Here is a 22,803-nt window from a genome sequence, read left to right as displayed (position 1 = left end):
TCAATTCAGCAAGATAAATCATGTGCACCTAAGCTTGGCCAAATATTTCAAACAATTATAAAATATATTTACCAGGCCTCAGAAGGACAATGATGCAGTGTATTGTCCCTTTTTCAGTGTTAGCTTCTCTTAAATGATCATAATCTGGGACAGTTTACTGTTTGCAGTTCCTTGAAATGTGAAACCTCTCTGGATCCAGTATAGCCAAGATTCATAGCTTCATGTATGTGTCTCTTTGTGTGTATTTGTGCGTGTGCAATGCGTGCATATGCATGCGTGTGTCATATTGTTTTTTTTAAGTTAAGGCAGCAGCCCTGCCATTATCATTTCATACGGACGCCTGAAACAGCATGCCCCAGTCTACTGCCACTTAATTACCTTCCAGTCAGCCTGAAGAAATCTGGCTCTGATCCAGACAGACTCTCTGGAGAGGAGAGAGAAGTACATCTAAGCCATTGCTTTCAATTTACCATGGGACAAATATTGCTTAAACATGAGATTCAATGCAAACACTATAAGGGAAGTCCACCCTAATACAGACTATATATTGCGCTGTATTAAACATCCATACAGAGACATAAATCTCCCCAAAGATGAAAATCAGAGCATCAAAACATTTATTGATTATGCAACTAGGTGTTACTTTACGGAGTTGGTCTGATGTCAAATTAATGACTGACTCTGTAGGCTTACATAGGTTAACAGCTGTGAATCAGCACATGTGCCCAGGACACAAGGAACGGCCCCACTGGAAATTAAAATGCTGAGCTGCGCAATATTATAGAAATACAATACAATAAAATACAGCAAGACAATATTTTATCATTTGGGTGTATTACCCTTTAAGGGTTTAAGTGACTCAGCTAAATCATGAGCAATTCATTTAATGTAGAGTCCTGAAGCAGATTATAATATCCATACACAGTTGATTCTATATGTGGTTTGTATGATACACAGTTTTCATGATTAAAAAGCTTATGTAACTGATTTAGGTATTGCAATTTCAGCAGTGATTTCATACTTTGGACTGTAGTCTACCGTGGTTACTTTAAGGAGCATATAGATGACACACTGTAATTATGCAGGGGAAAGTCAAGTCATCATGCCAGGCTTCACCACTCTTCTTCAGTTATAGTAATAAGGGAGGGGCAAGTGTGACTTCTCACTTTCCCAAACTTACAGTAAACTGTCTACCTTTCAGTTAACATCATAGACGGTATATAAGAAAGGTTAAAATGCACTTATTTAACCTTTAGGGCCCCACTGCTCCAGCTGGAGATTAAGTGCCTTGTTCAAGTGCAATTTTTGTGTAGTTAAGAAATTTGAGACATGTGCATCAATATTACAGAGTCCAACTGATAAAGGGATTTAAACCAATCACTCTGGTCTATTTGTGTGCCTTATTTCTGTGTGTAACCCCGATTTGATCAACTTTGAACATGACCAGATTAACTTGTTGATTAACATGGCCAGATTACATTTGCTGTTTGGTCCCCACCCACCTACTATGTTCTCTGTCACTTTTGCTTTAGAAATATGATTAATGTGAATACAATTTAACATTGAAATAATAGAGGTCTTCTATTACTTTGGACTGGGCTCCTCTACAAGGAGGGCCACAAAATTGGCTAAATATGCAAGATCTGCATTAACACACCTCAATTAATATTGTGCATAAATAACTGTGACAGATTTGCAACAGTGAACCTGCTGCTTATTTTAAGGCGTAGAAGGCACGTTTTCACCACACGTGAAACAAGTTAGGTGCAAGTTGGTGAAGATGTGGGGTATTTAGCCACTAAAGCGCCAGATATTTCCCTCGGGAGTTAGTGGAAGCAAAATACAAATAAATGCTAATGTTGGTCAGTGTCTCCTGGGTGTTTAAATAAAAGAGAGGAAAATAAGCAACTGTTTACCATATCAACTTCAGGCTATAATGTGATAGTGTGCTGTTTTACAGGTTTACAGGTTGTCCTGCTGCACCCAGATGGCAAATAAATCAATAATTGCAGGTTTATACTACCTCTCATTTTGCCTCTTGGAAGCCTTTAGGCCAGTGCTTCTCCAAGTGGGGTCCAGGGGGTCCCCAGAAAAAAAAAGGAATATTTTAATTTAACCTATTATTTCATTGGCCAGAAGTTAGTCCACTGAGAGAATGTAGGTATGACTATTCTGCTCACAGGTTTCACACTCTTCACTCACATCTTCCCACCTGATAGTCCCTGGACCCCACTTTGGGAATCCATGCTGCAGGCTACCGCTGGCACAATTATTGAATTAATACGGAAGTCTCACAGGAAAACACGTTGGCTTTTATTCATTTATCAAGAGTAAAAATCACATGTATCAGGTCTGCTGTGTGCGTCATGCTTGTTACTCATCCAAAGTGGAGGAAAAGATGCTTGCAGGCAGAAGCAGCAGCAAGGTGCTCATCTGACGCGCTGACGTCACCAAATCTTTGACAGCACTTCCTGGAGTGGTGTTTGTTGTGGGAAATAACCACCGTGGTGCTGAACCGGGATTCAGGCCACATTAACGAGTGAAGGACGGCACACAATACTTCACTATCACCCACCTCCAAGCATGTGGCCGCGGCAGCTTTCGACCGGTGTCAGATAAACAAGAAGGAGGGACGGTGGAGACTGAGGAGCGGAAGGACAAGACTGTGGAAATATTCTCGGACAGCCGACAGCACGGATCTGTCGCGATGTGGTAGCTAAACCATGGACAGCAGAATAAAGTAAGACCTCATTTGAGTTTTATGTTTTTTTTTCATCACACTGTTGTCGGCTTCGTGGTATAGAAATGTCGAGCTAATTGCCGACGCTTGGTGCCTTTAGCGTTCATTGTGAAACACGGAGGAATGTCATTCGTAATGTGAGCCAATCTCCAGCAGTGGATTTAACAGCCAGGCCAGCTGGCTCGTCGGCATTTGGGTCAGTCTGTTGCTCTGTCTACTAGCTGACCACCAATTAGCAGCTATGCTAGCCAACCAGACAGTATTAAATCGGTTACATGTGGAGCTATCTCCTGTGCCCCAAGTTAGTTCAGATATGTTGTCTTAAATGAGCAAACTTGCATTCAGACTACAGCACTATCATCTGTAGCTAACCTGCTGGTAGTGACACTATCGGATTGTTGACACTGTGATTCATGTGAAGTAGGACAAGTGACTACAGGTCCACTTTATGATTACGCTACTAATGTACACGTAATGGCCACAGCTGGGACACAGCTGTAATGAGAGCAAATGCTGAATGCACACTTGTTGCCAGTAATTCTGTTTAAAAAACACATGTCTCCTCCTTTACCCTCACTTAACTGTGTTTTATTCTTTTCAGGGAGAATCCAGAAAGAACATTTGATGTGGTTGTACAGGTGGCATGTCCAACATCTGAGAATGAGGGTAGGTGATGTAAATATCGACATAAATAATATGTGTTCACTGTAACTTCTGCTTGCTGTAGACATGTAAAACACAAAAGTTTATAAACTCATGAATAGCACAAGTAATTTATAGAGCTGGAACTGAAACAATTATCTGATTATGTGATCTACAGCAGAGGTTTTCAAAGTGGGAGGCGGGCCTCCCCAGAGGGGCTCCAAACAGTTTCGGGGGAGGCTCAGTGAATGGAAGTGAAACAATATAACAGTAGTTATTACATTAGTTGTCACAAGGAGCTCTCATAGAATAGCTTAGATGTGTGTGAACTGGTTAACGAGATAGTTTAGAGATACTGCAGTTTTGGGGATTTTTTTCCTCTTTCACAGAGTCGGAAAGAAATCCTTTTTAGGACGTTTTTATGTATTTGGTGTAGTCAGAAGTTATATCAAACAGCAATCTCAGGCTATTATCTTGGCTGAGTTGAGTGTCGATGGGATCAAACAACAATCATGATTTTCATCATAAGCATCCAGGAACTGAGTAAAACTAAGGGTGGGGGTGGAGTGGGGGTGCCTTTTTCCATGCTTTGTCTGAGAGGAGGCCCCGCGGTCTCAGACTATGAAAACCCCTGATCTACAGAAATCAGCAACGATTTAAAAAGTTGGCTATATTAATCACTAAAGTTATATTGTAAAATAACAAAATAAAAAGTTAAATATCAAAATGTGCTGCTATTCTCAGCTTTACATTATTTTACATGAACTTTTCTGGCTATTGTAGTGTGAGTCAGACAAAATAAGCAATTTAAAGATGTGATGGACATTTTATAGATCAAATGATTAATTGATTTGTCTAAGAGATAAACAACAGATTGATAATTAATAGAGGAAATAACTGTTAGTCACATCTCTAACATCTACTGTACACCGATTAAGATGTTAATGTGTGTTTTGTATCCGGTGGATGCCTTGTGTTTGCAAAGGTGACTGTTTTAGTGTAATTACAGTAATTTTAAGGCTGTAGAGTCACAATGTCATGTAACGTTGGCAGCAGTGTTTACCAAAAGGACTCACACGGGGGTTTTAAGCCAGACAGTAAGTGTCACTGAACTACGGTGTATGACTGAGTCCAGTCTTGCACAGTAAGAGCAATCATTATGTCTGCTGTTATGTGTGCCCTGTGGTTCACTTTTTCAAGAAACCGTGGACAAGAGAAGGTCAGTGCTACGGTCAGCACTGAGGTCTGCTGTAAAAAATCATAATGTCAGAGATGTTGGTTGCTTTAAAATCTTTATTAGTGTTGTGCATCGTTCATTTATTTGACTGATATTGACAGTATGTACTATTCTGTTACTAAGCCTGACCATAGGTTAACCAGTGCAGGCATTTCCCATTTAACCGTGACCCCACAGAGATTGCTTTAGAAAGATCACGCTTGGGTCAGCAAGCTGCATTAGCTGTTCTGCTGTTTGCAGTGGTCAAACATTCCAGCAGTTGTGGCCAGGACAAAAAGCGGTCAGACTAGCCTGGGAAATGACTGTGGCCACTGAAGAACAACACTATATTCTACCTTTTATGAATATTGGAAATGAAGTAACCTATATTTCACATCAATATCCAGTGTCACCCATAAGTCAAATATCATGTAAAAACATTTTCACTACATATTACACCAGCTGTCTTATTTTGCCCGCTCAGTTTTTGACGTTAAGGAGGTGTTATGTAGACGGTTCACTTGTGCAGCTGCTGAACCGAGCAGAGTACACTGAAAGTTGTCCTTGGATGTAGTTCTGATATTGGATTTTAAACTAAACTCATAAACCACCAGCCTGCGCTGTAATAACTGACTTCCCCCATCTATGATTCAGGGTCAGACTCATATCCGGACTCCTGGTCCCTGGAGCACAGCTATAGAGCAATGTTTGCACACCCCTCAGGTCAAATGGAACATATGCATTCTACTCAGTCATTTGACCAAAATGACTCTCAGCTCTTGATTGGCTATTACAAATGTCCCTGTTGAGGAGGTTGTTATGATGTAGATCTATACTATCTGCCATCAGGGGCTTATGATTGTGGTATATTGTTTTTTAAAAGGGTTGTTTCAGATTACCATTTGAGGAATGAATCACTTCTCTCTGAGTCTGATCAATTTCCCTTTCTTTGACTTGACTTTAGCTGAACTTAGTGTGTGATGAAATGTGTCTTGAATGCAAAGAGCTGTGCTGCACAAGCTTTTATCATTGTTCTAGGCTTGAATTGACGATATTGTGCAGTTATTATAAATCTAAACATGCATTAGGCCCTAATATTAATCTGTCTCATAGCCATGTTTGCATTTGTCTCAATTTTGTGGTGCTTATTTCTGTCATGAGATGAAAGGGTTAATGCTATGACTCATAACAGACAGGATTTGGCCATGATATGAAACCTCTACTGTCACTAACCACAAAGTAGAACCGTTTCTCATTAGGTACTTTGCCAAAAAGTACCACTTCACATTTACACATTATCCTCCTACTACCTCACAGAGGCAAACAAACAATAGTGCAATCATGATAGACTATTATTAAATTGTCATAGCAACATGGTGTAAATTTGAGCATTTTGAGAACTGGCGGAAGGTTCCAGCTTGCTCATATTTGTCATATCTCCTCCTAACAGTTCAGGGAATACAAGATTAATTTTAGATTGAATTTGGCAGCGTCGTTGTTGTGCACTCTGTCTGCCATGCATAGCAATCTAGTTTGTGGTGTCGTGCTTTAAAGTGACTGAAAGGATGTCTTCCTTGAGTGACTGGAAAGCTTGCTGTGTGCTTGGTTTTGCTGATGCAGTACCACTGTTTTGCCACTTTCACCACATCCTCGTCCTGCAGGTCTGAAATGAGATCCATGCACCATACCATGACATGATGCTAGGGTAATGTAGAGGTTAGATCTCTTTTTTATTAGCAGAGATCAAACTACAGAGGTAAAAAAAAAAAGCTGTACTGTTATCAGAAAAAAAATAGCGGAGCTTTTTATAGATGGTCAGTACGCCTTCCCTCTACTTCCTGTGTGAACTGGGTTTCACACCTTTCTGTAGTCAGCACTACGAGTGCAGATGACACCCACATGTTTGCAGACAGGCCTGCAATACGTTTTTTATTAAGTTGTTTTCTCAGCGACTAAAAAGTCACAGTCCCTTGTAAAATTAGAGATCTCAGAATAGATAGTACACACATTATAAAGTAAACATTTTGGCACAGGAACTATGTAAGGTTCAAGACCACAACTCAATATATCTTTATGTAATAGGCTGTTAAAAGCCTGTGTTTGAGTGCTGAATGAAGTCATTAAGAGAAATGTTATTAATTATTTACTACTTAGTAACCGTTAAGAGTTACATTGATCAAAAATATATCAACTGACAAAGTACAATGTTGTTTCATATACTGTTTGACTAAGTGTGATATCTGTATCATGATCCATGATCAGAGACTGTGATAAAGTCAAGGTGTGACAACATGAACAACATGAGTTGCTGGGGTTTGAAGTCACCCCAGTTGAGAGAAAGGCCTGGTGCCTGCAGCTCTTGTTTCAACCAGTACACTGTGACTACTTTCTTATTTACCAAACCTTCCTTTGCAATAGTACCCCTTGTAAATCTTATGGCTTGTAGAAAATGTTGCTTGTCAAGAAACCAATATGGCTTTGCTTTAAGTGCCCAGTATGTTTAGTCTCGTCTGTTTTACACCCTCCGAACCTATGTGTAAATTATAAACTTATTTTGTTCACACAGGACATGTCACTTTTTTGTGGTTACTTTTGTACAGTTATGTCGCATGTCTATGCTAAACAGATGTCCAAAATTTAGGGTGAACGCATTGCTTTGAAGGTTTGACCTTAACTCTTTTCCATCAAACTGATATCACATGGTTCATGACTGAGCAGTCGTCTGTTCTATAGCTTTTGTTTTCTAGTAGCAAAAACCTGAGCATGGGCGTGTCTAAAAGGGATTCCAAACTGTGTGTCTGTGGTTTGTACTTTTGTTTGGGAGTGTTTACACTGTTTAGATCTGACTGTTCAGTAGATTGCTTCTATCAGAGTCTCATAAGATTCCTGAAGGTCTGTGATGTTGAGCCAATACGACCATTCAGCCACTCTGAATGACACAGCCTGTGCTGCTATTGATGCATGACCTTTTAGACCTAACCTAAGTCTGACGTGCAGACATCTAGATCAGGTTTTTGTCTTACTGTGGAAAAGGGGGACTTAATTTGTAAGTGTGGAGCTAAAACCATGTAATTTAGGTCAATTAGCCCTTCCAGTATACTTAGTGTGTTCCTGTTTGACAAAGTCCCAATTATTACTCCCACTGGTAGGTTTGATTTTGGTCCTCTTTTTCTACACAACACTCATGCTAAAAAAATGACATCCCAGCATTTCCATCAGCTACAGATTTGATTTTACATATAATAGTTAAATTGTAGTTAAGAATGTTTCTAGGCTTGACAATTGTCAGTAATTGACATTTTATGAGTGCATCAACATTCCATCACAGAAGTGTTGCTGGGGAAAAAAAACAAGAAAATAAAGCTCACAGCTACAATGGTGGCAGTGTTCATATCTGGACTTGGCTCCACACTTCTAACCATGGATGTGTGGAGAGATGACAGACACTGGCCCTTTTTCCCCATGCAGGTCCAGGGAGACCTGGCCTCCCTGTTCAGCCGAGCTCAGTTCTGCTTAGCTCTGTTGGCTCAGTGCTCTGTGGATGCTCAGGCTGTGAGCGAGTGTTGCCTGAGTGCGTGACTGGCATGCTAGCTACTAGCGGCCCTGGCTACATAAAGCCATATTGATGTGCTTCCAAGATGCTGCCAAAGTTAGCAGATGACGCTAACGCTGCCAAGGCAGTAGGTGGGGACAGATGCTACCTGTCCTCGCCCGCTCCCTTCAGCCAGATTGTTCCCAGTAACAAAGCAATAAACTTAATAGATCAGCATATCAATTTTACAGCTACATTCATGCTGCAATTAGGGGAAATGATTTACTGTTAAAAAACAAAACCTCAGTGAGGACAGCTCGGTTAGCACTGATGCATCACAGGACTTAGGTCTTGAGTTTGAAACCTGGCTTTGGTTATTTTCTGTGTGATTGATTTTGCATAGTTTGTTCTGTGTACACTTTATTTTTCTTTTTGTGTGTCCTCCAGATTGCTCCCACAGTTCAGACATACAGGTCACAAGAATTGGGAGCTCTAAACTGTCCTTATGTGTGAATTATTGTAAATATGAATGTATCTTTATGTGTCTCAGTATGTTTCTCTGCCTTAAACCCAGTGCATGCTGGGATAGGCCCAAGCCCCTTGACGCCAAACAAGAATAAACAACTCTAGAGGATGCATGGATACAAACACTCATCATCTTATTGCAAACTGACTGCATATGCTTGCCTGGCAGTTGAATACCACTGAGCATGTGTCTTCTTTTTGTCAGAGACAACTGATGAGTTCATTGTCTGCTTCAGTATCTCATGATAGTTTCTCACTAGTATTAAAATACACTGCTGGAGGTTTAGCAGTTAAAACATCAGTGCACCTGCATAGGTTTTAGCAGTCATTCAGACCTCCATTCCTTCAGATATATGAAAAGCAGAACCAGAAAGCAAAAATATAGAGTAGACACATTTTGCCCTTCGATTCACACGGCCTTATAGCTTCACTTTGTCCAATTATGAAAAGTTACTTTTGTTCTGTATCCTAAGAACATTTTCACTGAGACCAGGAGGTCTCACAGTGTCGCCTACTGTTCGCTAGTTAGTTATCAATCTGTTTCCATCTCTGCTGTAACCCCCTCCAGCAGCACTGTGATGTTCCATTTTTTCCCCACTGGCTTTCACCCCTTCCATTTCCACCCTGCGTATTCGTAGAGCAAAACTCCTGTGTAGTAGAACTTTCAGAAAAGGTTGAACGTTGACATTCTGCAAAATGTCAGAATTGCTCCTTGACCCGTGCTTGCCGGTTCTGCTGTCTGATTGGATTCCGGCTGTGTGTCGAGTTCACGGTGGGCTCACACTCAGATGGGAGGCCATAGAGTACTAACAGATGCCATGGCAGCAAGAAGGGTGTTGATTGGTCATTAGAGAGGCCACACTCCTCCACTCACACTCCTGAGAGGACCCCAGGGTCTCACACTTTGTTTATCTCTCAACCCTTCTGCCTTTCTCTTTTGTCTCACCACATATGATTTTGCTAAATTGGCTCTTTTACAGAGAATCAGGCTTTTTCCTCTTAAATGAATTGAGGAAGTATCTTAACTTCCCTGCTATGGTAACGGTATGGTAATGACCTCAGTGTGAGTGAACTTTGAGAAATCCCCTCCCACTCTATTTCCTCTGAGTGTCAATAAGATCATGTTTGACCAACAGTCCAAATTGAGTCGCCTAACCTCTTTTTCTCTTTTAATTTGCGTCAGGTCAGTCAGTCTTACTTCTTCACTGATGCACTTTTCTCTTGTAGACACTCTTAATGACGTGACATACTGAAATATTAAACGTGGTGTGGGTACTTGTGTCAATATTCCTGCTAATGCAGCGTAGTTAGTAGTAAATGACAGAACCATATTAAAGAGGAGTTTCAGTATCATAATTGCTCAGACTGGAAATTCTGAAGACTGCAATTTAATGTGATTTAAACAGGAATAAGTGACGTGAATATGTATGTAAGAATGTCATTACACTCCTGAAAGAAAGGAAAAGTGTGTCAGTGGGAGTAAAAACTTTAATTGAATAGTCGTATGTTCACAAATAAAAACTACACTATATTTTTGAGTCGTTTAGTAATGTGAGTTCAGCTTCCAGGGTGGATTCCCCCTTTTTAAAGCTTTGTTTTCCCTGCGTACTATCCAGTAAGCTATAAAATAAGACTCATTTGTATGTTCGATTATGATCATCCAGATGACAAAGTTGGCCAGCCAGTGTTACTGCTTCTCTCAAAGCACTCCAGCCTTGTGCTTTTGTCCGTGTCTGGAGTCATTTGTAGCTCCCTACTCGCAGTCATTCATCCATTTAGCACTGTGTAGTGGCCTGCTGCTTGCTGGCTATACTTCCACTTCTTTTCTTATTTAAAAGAGATGGAAGTTAAGTGTTGTGCCCTCACGTTGCACTCTGACCTGCTTTGTTTCAGATTATATGGGGAAGATCAATCTAGAGGCATACAACTGCCATCATTGTTTGAGCTAGGTTTTGCCTATAGGGAAATAACATGCGATTAGATTTACAGGTCGGGTCATCAATCAGTTTCCAAGCCATATGAATAGATTTTTGTGATCAGTACATTTATGTTTAATACATTTTTGGCAGTAAGGATACCCTTCCAATATTTCAAAGTGGTTTTATTATTCCGATATCTCTAATGCAACATGGCAGAGAAAGAGTAATGCAAATTGATGTGCCCCTGTTCTTTTGGTTTTGTTGGTCTGGCAGGTGGATTGTGTGGACAGCTCATTGTCACTGTCTAAGTATAGCTTTCTTTTTCATGTGTACAGGTTTTACTCACATCCCGTATCTCCTATGTGTGTACGCCTGCATATCAACTAATGTGATCACACATTGTTTGCACAGTCACAAACAATGCACAGCGCTCCTCGCCCCACTTACTTATTATCACTCACTAAGACAGGGAAAGTGGAGAGAGAGAGAACAGGTCAGTGGGACCTTTCAGGTGGTGCCATGTGACCTCACGACACTCATTCGTTGGCCCACGCACACACATACACACCACACACCACCAACCTCAGGACAGCTGGGAGTGGGAGTATTGCTTCTTCACAATACAGAGTGTTATCGGCCAAAACATGAAGAACTGGGGCAAAAATGAGACAGGGTGGGGCAGGTGAGGTGGGGATAGGGGATGGAGGAATGCTGATGGCAGTAGTCTATATACTGAGAGGTGAGATACTGTGGGGGTTGCTGGCTGAGCTTTTCCACTCACTGATGCAGTACTGAAACTCTGGGTTTTTTCGTGTGCATTTGTGATAACAGGTACATGTTTAAGTGTATGTGTGTGAGCGCCAACTCATGTGCACGCGCGCGGCTGCAGTGGATGTGTGTTGCTGTGCATTAGAAAGAGACACAGAAGCTGTGAGAGCTGGCTCATTTGAATTCACTAATGCTGCCAGACTGGGAGAACATGGAAAGACTTCTAGGCACTGACGCGCACAGGCTATTTTTAAACTTCCCCTTTCCGCCGCGAAAAAGTGGGGAAAAGTAGGGACCCGATCAATAATTTAAAATGAGAGGATTTTGATGAATGCAGAGGAGTTTCATCACATCAACCTCAATTGCAGCCTCACAGCATTGTTGTTGGTGGCTCGCCTTTTGTTTGTGTGTGTTTGTGTGCATGTTCTTTGTGAGATGGCAGATGATTTTATTCCCTTGTGACCACTCGTAACATATACTCCAGAGAGCTGTTGGAATTTTATGTGTTTAAAAATAAAAGAACATGATGAAGCACAGGCTAAGTTCATGTCCAGCTGAATTTAACTTAAAAAAAAGATGAACACTGGTGTCATCTTGAAGCTAAGCTCTTTTTCACATGTATGTCAGGCGATGACAATTGGAGACCAGGAGTGTATGTTTGGCACAGCAGATGGCACAAGCATGTCCGAAACACACACACACACACACACACACACACACACACACACACACACACACACACACACACACACACACACACACACACACACACACACACACACACACACACACACACACACACACACACACACACACACACACACACACGCGCACACCCACAAACACACAACCAATTATTCTGAGTCAAGGAACAATGATTGGCTGGTTCTTATGCATGTAATACCAATGTGGCCTAGTTTAGCCCACAAATGAACAGGATTACTGCAGCTCCTGCTTTATGTAGCTTTTGTGATGGTAACCTATCCTAGTCTGGCAAATCTGATTTCATTAAAAAAAAAGCTGTGCGCAAAAAATATGTTGACTTTTGTGACTGTCATGCTGAGCAGATTTTATGATGACAGGATTTTAACAGGATTTGGGGCTGACTCGCTTCTCATGACTACATCAGCTAGCCCACTGCTCTTGTCACATGCAGAGGGAATTATAGCCAATATCAGAGGCTTAGGAAAATATATTAAATAAGCCTCAGAGTTTAGCACAAAAATGCATGTAATTAATTACATCTGGCTGTCACAGGCACATATTATTAGTTCTGTATTATTAGCAAATCATGATACTTGTGAATGATGTATGTTTGGCTGGGGTCTCTTTGTGTACCACTGTGGAATCACCACATTGGCCTTCAACAGAAAAAGCAGAGAAAGGGAAAGAGATATATATGGAAGAAATATAGTCTTAGGTTGTATTCTGATCCCCTTTGAGCTGCTGCCATATACACTGATGTAAAAGGACCTAAAAGCTGAATGATGTAAATGACAGAAATATATTTTCTTCCGGCAATTAAGGAAATCAGCCTACTTATTGACATGATATGAGTACTGGTTTTCTGACATCTAGACTGTTGTCCTTTAGACCTTAATTTTGTGGCCAAGGCCAAACCCAAGTCAAGCACTAGTAGTGCTGTCTGTGCTGTCATTTCAGCTTCTATCCTCACTATTTACATGTCAACAGCTATGCCCCCGGGCTATGTCTCTCCATTCAAGGCCACTCCTATGTTTCCTAACACCCCACAATTACTGTGAAGATGATGGCGTTTACGTGCATGTAGTAGTCTTACTGGCCCTTAATTTGGGTTCTGGCCTATTTTTCAAGACAGAAAATATAGGTCAATCTTGATGCCTTTGTGAGTGTCTGAGACCATTTATCACTGCAAATCATGTAATTCATCCACAAGGGATTGTTTTCGTATAGACAGACACACACAAACACACAAATTCCTGTATCTCTCACCTTCTAATCCTACAGATACATTTCAAGTCCTTCTCTCAAGTGTTATTGTGAGGGGAATATTCCTTGATTATATTGCTTCGTTTGGAACTGGTTGAAATGAGGCTAACTGTACATCTAACAGCCCCTTAATACTGCCACAATAATGTGGGATAAACCTGTCTTTGTAGTCACAATGAATAGGTTGACACATGTTACCCACCCGGGCTTCAAGACCTGCTCCTGACAAGCGTTGAACTGGTGAGAAGCTGCTCAGCGTTGGTATAAAGGGTAGAACATGTATTTCTGTCATAAGTACAGGAATTACAATAGGGTTACTTTTACCTAATTGTAGATAATGGTGTCAACCTCTAGCTCTTTTAACCAAAATTCTGCTCCTCAATCTTTGAGCTACTTAAAGCTACTCAAATCTCCAGTATAAACATAGCAGTAGCAACTCTAAATGAACTGAACATCCATGACTCTGTTAAGCAAATATTAAGTTTATATTAAGTCCAACACTAAAACTATTTATCTACTGATTTGGTATCTATCGACTGAAAAATAAGAGATACCAGGTTTCATAATTCAAGTATTAACGGGCAGTCAGATCAGTATTATTTGATGTATTATGGACTAAATAACATAATGAAAAGTTCTTTGTTATCTAGAGAAAAGGCCTGATGAAGGAAACAGAAATATTTACTTCATTGGTTAAAATGTGTTGCTTTTTTAATTGATAATATTGCAATGTACATTAAGAATAGTAAAAGAAGAAGCAGCAGATATAGATAAAGAGGTGCAGGCAACTGGCTAACATCAGTTTGAGTGAAGTGAAATCTTCAACACAACATCAATCACAGACATGTACCATTATTTTAATCTATACATGTATTCCAGTTTCTTAGCATGATGTTATCACACCTGTCAGTTATCCTGTTAAATTAGATTATTTTCACTTTATCGATTTCTATCACACTGTTAACTTTAACTGATGACTTAACTGATGAGGCCAAATTATATTTAAGCAAAAATCTTTGACCGTAGCAAAGACAACTGAGCATTCAGTATATTATCATTGGAGCTATTTCACCAATTATATTATTGTACATTTTGTACAGTTTGTACAACATCATGCGACCCTGATTTCATTTTAAGATACATTTGGAAAATTGCAAAGAAAGAATTGTAGAACAAAAGAACTACTCTGAGGTTTTTTAGACCTCAGGGTCCCTTTATCTTAAAATTGCTATCTCAGATAATCCCAAAAGAGGTTAAGGCTCTGCAAAACCCCACGTCTTTTCCATTTCTACTGACGCCAGTTCAATTTTGGGGAAGTGTGTGTCTCTGTATGTTTGATATATAATAGTGGTTGGATTGTATTTGCCCAATATTTTTTAGTATTTCGTCCATCAGTCCTGCAGAGCATTGAGACCCCTGTGAATGTCTTTCAGATTAGGCGCTATTGTAGGCTTTTAACAGATACAGATGTATTTTCATCCCTGTGGAAAGATTGGCTGACTGTCTGACTATCTGACTGCCTGACTGAGAGCTGTCTGTCTGTCAGCCTTTGCATGTGAACTTCAAATCACAGCTCAGCAGCACCGATCATGTAGCCGCCAAAGGCAAAGCTTTGCACTGTCATCAGCACCACGCAGCTGCCTCTGGGTGCTGTGCCATATGACATTAACTGAGATCGATCCTCTCCACACCTCAAGGAGCTGCTGTGCTACACACAGTGTTTTCTCTGATGCTGCAACCACCACCTCAAAGACTAGAAAAGGAACTCTCCCCTAAGCATCTGTAACCGACTGACAATGACCTGATCACCAGCTTTTCTTAAACTTTACAAGTTTGTTCATCCACAAACTACATTTTGTCAGATTCATCAAACTAAGGCGCTGTTTCTGTCAGACGAGACCTCACCAAATAAACAAACCAGCTAAGAAACATGAATTCCTACATGACAGTGGAGTTTCTAAGTGTGTAAATTTGTGTAGATGTTGTTTTTGACTAAAGCAGATGGTTGGACCATATGGAGAGAGACGTGGTAACATGAAGAAATGCTGGTTTTTCAGCCTGCCAGCTAACAACCAGTGATGGAATCATCACCATAAACCTGTACTGGTACAATCAAAACTCTGCAGTCGACCCTCCATTTTTCTGTGTATTTGGAAATAAAAATGGGTCACATATCGGATTTCAAATTTCTGGTTGTGTCAGATTTTACTTGGATTACTGCTTTAATGTAGCAGCTGAACATCATACAGTGAGGAGAAAGTTGGAGAGTAGTCTGTCTGTTGGGAGATGCTGGTTTGTTTTTCGTAGCTTAGGAGGTTAACAACCCTCCAACAAACATACTGTCTGTGTGTTGTGTTGAAGATGCAGTCATGCGGAGCCAGTGTTTGACATAATGTTGGACCAGTATGGAATCTGACTGGGAATATCAACGCTGATATGTGGTGATACACAGAGGCTGTCACAAAGGTTGCATCCATATGCTGTGCCACTCATTCGTGAAGCTGTGAAATTGGGTTGCATCCCAACTAGCCTGGAGACAGTATCGCTTTCACTTCTATCTTTCTGTCTCTCTCTGTCTCCCGATCTCTCTGACTCGTCTCCCCCCCCCTCTCTCTCTCTCTCCCTCTCCCTCTCTCTCTCTCTCTCTCTCTCTCTCTCTCTCTCTCTCTCTCTCTCTCTCTCTCTCTCTCTCTCTCTCTCTCTCTCTCCCAGCTCATCTCACTGAAGCATTTTTCTCACATAGCCGGGAAGACGAAACAACTAATGTGGCATTAATAGGGTCACATCATCTCCATGCAGCTCTTTCTTTCTTCTTCTTCCAGTGAGGCTGAGGCTGTTGTTTATCTTTTTCAGATTATGCAGAAATGGCTTAGAAAATCCCCCAGGCCGGCATCTCTGAAGCTTTCCAGTTGATTTTTTTGGCTGGTAAAGCAGGCTCTACCTTAGAGGTTGTTTTTCTTTTTGTTGATTCAAATTATTTTTCAAGTATTGGAATTAAATTGTATCACTCCTTTGCATATATAGGCCTATTTCTGGAGCTAATCTAGATCAATGATGTATGTAAATTATGAATTCTTTAGTGTGTTTTTATCAGAATTTTCTGTTTGTGTTAAGATCTAATAATCAATTTAGTATCAAACATGAATATGTTCTAATTTAATCCAGGTAGTTTATGATCTACCTCAGGCTTTCACCATTTCTATCAGTCCCCAGCCCTAATTTGTAACAACATAGTGTGACCAATCAGTATTAGTTAATTTAAGGACCATATCATCGTTTAAGAAGTTTCTCTCTGCTCACTAAATCAGCATGAAATGTAATGCCATTTGCAGAGTGCAGCCCGAGACTCGATAGGCAAAGGGGAAAAACTGTTTTAAACGACTGTGAGTGTGTTTTTCTTTCTGTTGGCCTTTGAAAGATGCCAGTTAATCTGCTTACTCCTTTAACTGTGAGCGGAGGGGTTGGGCCTCCTCCCGGCCAGAATAAGGCTACTGATCCAGAAGTAAAACGATGACCACCACAGTTATTCCTTCCTTTAGGTTGTGCAACCCCCCTACTCTTCTTTAGCCACCCCTCGGCTCCTCCTCCTGCACCATACCCTTCTTCAGAGGGAAGAAAGCTCCTTGTTCTGACAATAGACATTTTTTGCCATATGTTGGCTTGACATCTTCATCAGGTTCACAGCAGGTTACCTTAGTTAACTTTCACTCCACTGCCTGATGGGATTTTCTCCCTCTGTTTCTCCAATCGGCCCGGGCTCAAAGTCTAGACGGCCTCCAAGGCAGGGTCCTTCCAGCCCTGTGTCCACAATGGCCGTATTGTGGACACTTAGTAGCTGTAGCTTCCTCCCGTTACAGCGAACAGGCTAGTGCTAAAACAATGCTTTTGTCCAGGGGCATACGAGGGGGGCCTAATCCACTACATACTGTGAAATAAATCTCTCTCAGAGATGAGAGAGTAAGCGAGAGAAACGGAGTGAATGAAATCATTGCCAAGGAGGTTAGAGTGCAGCAGTTTAACCCCTGGCCAAGAAAGAGTGAGGAGAGGAGGCAAAGGGAGCGAGAGAAAGGAGGAACAAGGAGAGGCAGGCGCTACATCCCTTCATCTCCGGAGCACGGATGGAGGAGAGGGGCTGCCGGTGGCTTTCACAGCCTCTCTTCTCACCAGAGGAGCTGCTGTTCACCATATGGGATTTGGCCTCTCTTAACAAACAGGCCCCCTATTCACTCACAACACACATTGAGTCGTTTGTGGAATAAGGTGAAAAAAAGTGCATTTTTTATGCTTTTAGAACACTGGATGGCCATGAGGGCTCGAAGTCTGTGTTTGATTCACATAGTATAGAGAATTATAAACTAAGGGCTTTCATCTAAATGTGAATTCACACTGGATTTAGGGTTAGGTCTTTTTGTGTTTTACTGAAATCTCTCAGTTTTAAAGCCAGAACATACATTCAGGCGTAACATACATTTATTCCACTGTGTATTGATCTGATAAAGTGATCTTATAGAAACACTGTGCACAAACACAGTGGGTGTGTTTCATATTTATCACAACGCTTTTTCCAGGAGTTTGCAGAGGCAATTTTCATAGATCCTTGAGTCATTCAAATTTAGTAAATTGGGTTTTCCTGTTATTTGTTTTGTGACAAGATGGCTCAAAGTTAAATAACTTGCCATGCAGCGCTGGGCAGTATGAGGTTTCTGACACATGGTGTTTATATGCCAACTTTTTCTTCTAGCCAGCAGCATTAGGAATGACATCCTCTGCCAACAGCTTCTTTTTAGCCTACTTGGAAATCCCAAAAAGCATAGATTTATGCCAAGATGAAGATGCCAACATTTTTCAGTTTTAGCCCACTTGGAAGCGCTAATAGACATAGATTTATGCAGAGAATTGAAGAAATAAGAGATGAAGGGGTAGGCTTATTTCTTGTGTCTCATATATCAGTGCACACATATCTTGCTAATTTATTCTGTTTAATCCCATCACTTTTAATGATCCACCTGAGTAGGTAGGAAGGAAGTGGTATTGAGAGTGGCAGAGGTCTACCTCCCACTCAGGCAATCCATCCATCCCTCACCTCACCTCATCCTTCCTCCTCCCACTCTTTCCCTGCTGCCCCGCTCTCAGCTCCCAACACCCATCACCTATTAACCCTCCTTTCTCCTCGCTTACTTTCCTCCTCCAACTTTTAAAGACAGGCGTCTCAGGAATAGCCAAAACATTGATTTTTGACCATCTCGACCACCCCCCCGCCCCCTCCCCAGTATCTGTGTCACGGCTCAGGGGCTGCCTGCATGTTGCCTCCATCGTGACTGTTGGAGGTCAGCCACGCTTGAAGCCCTCAGGGATCAATGGACATGCTACTGTACAGTAAATATTCACTCCCAAGCTTATCTGTAGCACGCTGTAAACACGCTTGTACTTGTACAGTACACATTTGCACACAGACACACGCACACATCACAGAGACCAATGGTCACCCCCCCCCCCCCCCCCACAGCTTGTCGTCACATTTGCCCACCTCCAGTCCCCGGGGTGTGAATGGAGGAATCTAACTCTGGATAGGTGATTTCAATTCAATTCTCACCCACTGGATCTGTTTACGCTCCAGCAGGGTGAAATATGCTATACGTTGTTTTCCCCTTGTCACACTAACTGCCACTGGTGTCACACCACAAGGACTATATTTATACTCTTTGCAACAGCTCTTTATAGATTTTGTCAACTGTAGGAAATACAAAAAAGTAACAAACAAAAAAAACAACCACATTTTGAATCCTTTGCATTTTTGGCTTCGATGGAGAGGCTTAGGTCAACCAAATCAATGTATTGTTCATGCAGGCCTAACCGAGTATAGCTTGAAAGACAGATGTGTAGATAAACAGGTAGGAGGCAATTGTCAAAAGTATTACCTTACCATAGTGCCCTTGAACAAAGCACTACGTTTCTACCGTTTCAAGGGCTGCAGTTGCGTAGGTGTTAACATTGTTATTAGCGGTGCGTGTGTGTGCGTGCGTGTGTGTTTACGTGCACTTGCCTGCAGATGCCATTGCTGTGTCCTCCAGAACCCCTGTGTCTCCAACTTTCTTTTTTTTATTGGACCTGACAGTTACCATTGTTTGTTGCATGCAGAGAATGTTTTATGACCTTGCAAGTAAACCAACACATTTATACAATGCACTTGTAAAATCCACAGCCGTAGCCAGCGTGTCGAGATCCCGAAAAAGTCAAAATCTTCAGACATTGGAGACAGAAATATATTTACTGTGGACTCGTGTCTGAATATTTTTGAGTGAATTATTATTCTGAGTGAATTATGACCATTTCGTTTGCACCTCTGATTTTTATTTCTTATTTTTATACGCTGAGACAAAAATGGTTTACAACAGGTTTTGTCTGTATGTTTCACAGTTGACATCAATATTGCAGCTACTTCAGAAATGAAATGTAGCATTTCTTTAGGCAGTATCAAGGAGCTCTACTGTGTGTGTGTGTGTGTGTGTGTGTGTGTGTGTGTGTGTGTGTGTGTGTGTGTGTGTGTGTGTGTGTGTGTGTGTGTGTGTGTGTGTGTGTGTGTGTGTGTGTGTGTGTGTGTGTGTGTGTGTGTGTGTGTGTGTGTGTATTTTAAGGAGGGGAGGGTGGATTAACCGGTGCAGGATCTGTCATGGTGACATTTGTGTCCCCTGGCGGAGCAGCAGGGGTCCTCTTCACCTCCGTAACCTTCAACTTTCAGCCTTAACCCCCTTCAGGCCCCCTCTTGCGTCCACCACACGCCCAGCACGTCTGAAGGGAGGGGTGTACAAACGCAAAAGAGTGAGCAAAATAGAGAAGGGGGGTGCAGAAGGGAAGAGGACGGAGAGCTGCAGGGGAGGGCGGGATGAGGAGAAAGAAAGGTTGTGAGAAGGAAAGAAATAAGGAGGTAAGCATGGGAAACATAGAGGAGAGACGGGGGACCGGAAATGAGGCAAGAATTGGGGGGAGGAAAGGGAGGGTAAAGAAAAAGAAAAAAAAATCCAAAAAATAGATGTAAGAAGACAGTGGAAAAGAGGACAGAGAGGCAGAATGATTGGCAGAGGAATGTAAAGGGAGGGCAGAACATAGAGAATACGAGCCTGTAGGACAGAAAGGAGAGCACAGACACCACAGAGAGGAAAGTGCAGATATGAATGATAAAGGAAGGTGTTTGGTAGTGCTCTAAATTTCTCATGTCCTCAGCTGCACAAGCAGTTTTCTGCCTCCTCTGCTCTCCGTCAGTGTGACTCCACACTGAAATTAACACATTCAGTCAACATGTATAAAACATTTTGGAGTTCTGATCTGAAGTTGAGTCGGTCAAGTGACATAATCTTAGGTCAGACTACTCTTAAAGGGTTTATACATGGCATTAGAATGAAAACAATTAGTCAATTAAAGGAAAATAAACAGGCAATAGCTCTTATAATCAATCAGCTATTTAAGTCATTTTTCAATGGTTCAATTGGATTAGCTTCTTTTCTTTCTCTCATGCAATTGCATAATTCATTCTCATTTGGTTTTGTGGACTGTTGATGGACAAAACAAGACATGTGGATATCACTGTGGGCTGAAGAACATTGAAACAGACACTTTCACAGTCCCCTGACATTTATTGACCAACAATTAATTGATTGATAGAGAAAACAATTGCCAGATTTAATCAATAGTATAAATAATCCTTAGCCTGTATGTAAATCAGCAGGCAGTCATTTGCAGTAGTTTAACCAGCTAATGTTGATAAATAACTTTAAGGATAAGTAATGATCAAAATTGTTATCCATTATTATTATTTTACTACTTGTTTAATCAGTCAATCATGTTAGCACGATACATCCTTCCTTCCCTCAACCTTTTTTTCTGGACTTTGTTTATTTTGTAACTTAGGTTTTCACCACATCAGAAAAGCTAAATAGTAAATACTTTATAAGAGCAGTTGCCCTTAAGTGTGGGGTGATAAATAAATAAATAATTAATTTACAGGTTGTACACAATTTAACAGCTTAATTTATGGTGTTTTTTTTAATATAGTCCAGTATGTGTTGCAGCCGCTGTCAGAACCCATCTTGAGTTCAGTCACACTCTTCCTGTCTGTTCTGTCAATACAGAACGCATTGGTGCAGTTCAGTTGTGAACATGAACATAGGCAAAGTGGGAATGTGAAGAATGTGGAACAAAGATGTTTCTGTGCAGTTGCCCCCCCCAATTTCATACCTGCACACCTGGCCAATCACTGTGGAAAGTAGGCAGCGCTGCCAAAAGTTTCAAACACTGGAGGCAACAAGCCACCTCTCTACCACCCCCACCCATGTTCTTCTTCTTCTGTCGCTCCTGTCCCCTTTTGGTCTGTCCTGTATCACTCTCCAGCAGCAGTTCCCATCCTCTCACCCAGTAAATCAGCATAAAATAGCTCTAACTGTGGCAGATCATTGGGTACAGAGAGAGAGGGGGGGGGGGGGGGGGGTCTGAGTTAGAGTGCAGAGCTTTGAGCTTTGCTGCTTTTTTTTTTCTCTCTGTGCCGCTCTTTTCAAGATGGGGCCCATGAAATTATCCAATAGGATTATGTAAGGCATTATGGATTCTGCTGCGTCCTGTCATCCGTTTGTCCATTGTGTTCCCCTCTCTCTCATGCAGCCTGGTTTGTTAGCCATGAAGCTACTCTACCCATTGTGTGTAATTGTATGTTCTCTTTCCTGAAGTAGCCAAACCTATTCATGAAGGTCTACATTCATATTTTGGGCATATGTTTAGAGCAGGATTATCTTGTTAAAATTATTGGTGATATTTCCGTTAAGTTCAGGAGGTTAACAAACCTCATGGTATGTACCTGTTGAACATGTATCTATTGTTCATCCTCAGACTGATATGTATCTTAAGGTGTAATCCTTTAAGATCCTCTCTCTTAGCCAACCAGCTTTGTTTAGACAGAGGTGGGGTTGTCTTCAGCAGCCTGTGGGTCTTTGTATGTCCATGACAGTGAACCTGGCTTGTGAGAGCTCGTCTCTTCAAACCCTCGCTGTTCCTGCTGAGGTCACAGGGTGACCTTGGAGCTGTGGAAACCATGTTTACCAGAGACCCCCGTGTTCAGGCAGAGGCTGGATGGCTGCTCCCATTCAACCACGCAGGTGTATGAGAAGCAAATCTGGCTTTTTAGTTTGGAAGCAGAAAAACTGAAAAATGACCTATCTTTAAGACTGGTGCAAGTTTGTTGCAGGTGGGGTCAGCCAACAGTAAGCTGACGGTTTATTAAGAAAAATCTGATTATTATTTTGCATTATTTGGTAGGTGTTCCTTCTTTGGTAAACGGTACCCATCTTCACTGCTATTATAGCATCCTGTCACTGCTGTATTTGTTGTATACTTTTTGTCTTAATCTTTTAATAATTATAACTCACTATGAAAACTTAATTCCATTGAAACTCACTGTTTAAATAAAAATGAACATTATAAATGGTCTATAATTAAATCTAATGAT

The 22,803-nt window shown here is 41.3% G+C and overlaps 1 protein-coding gene across 7 annotated transcripts in view; it reads left to right on the top strand.

Moving 5' to 3' along the window:
* The first annotated feature begins 2,521 nt into the window (after nucleotides 1-2,521).
* Nucleotides 2,522-22,803, top strand: part of dennd1b (DENN/MADD domain containing 1B) — a 105,468-nt gene continuing 85,186 nt past the window's right edge. For all 7 annotated transcript variants that reach the window (XR_009925414.1, XR_009925413.1, XR_009925412.1 and 4 more), the window contains exons 1-2: nucleotides 2,522-2,740; nucleotides 3,342-3,406. Coding sequence is in view for 4 of the 7 variants with exons in the window: in XM_062423868.1 (XP_062279852.1) it covers nucleotides 2,724-2,740; nucleotides 3,342-3,406 (82 nt within the window). In the remaining 3 variants the exon portion in view is untranslated. The remainder of the gene's footprint in view (nucleotides 2,741-3,341; nucleotides 3,407-22,803) is intronic.

Source organism: Scomber scombrus, chromosome 8, assembly GCF_963691925.1.
Source record: "Scomber scombrus chromosome 8, fScoSco1.1, whole genome shotgun sequence".
Taxonomy (NCBI): Eukaryota; Metazoa; Chordata; class Actinopteri; order Scombriformes; family Scombridae; genus Scomber; species Scomber scombrus.
The sequence above is the reverse complement of the archived record's forward strand: the minus strand, read 5'-3'. Positions and strand labels throughout refer to the sequence as shown.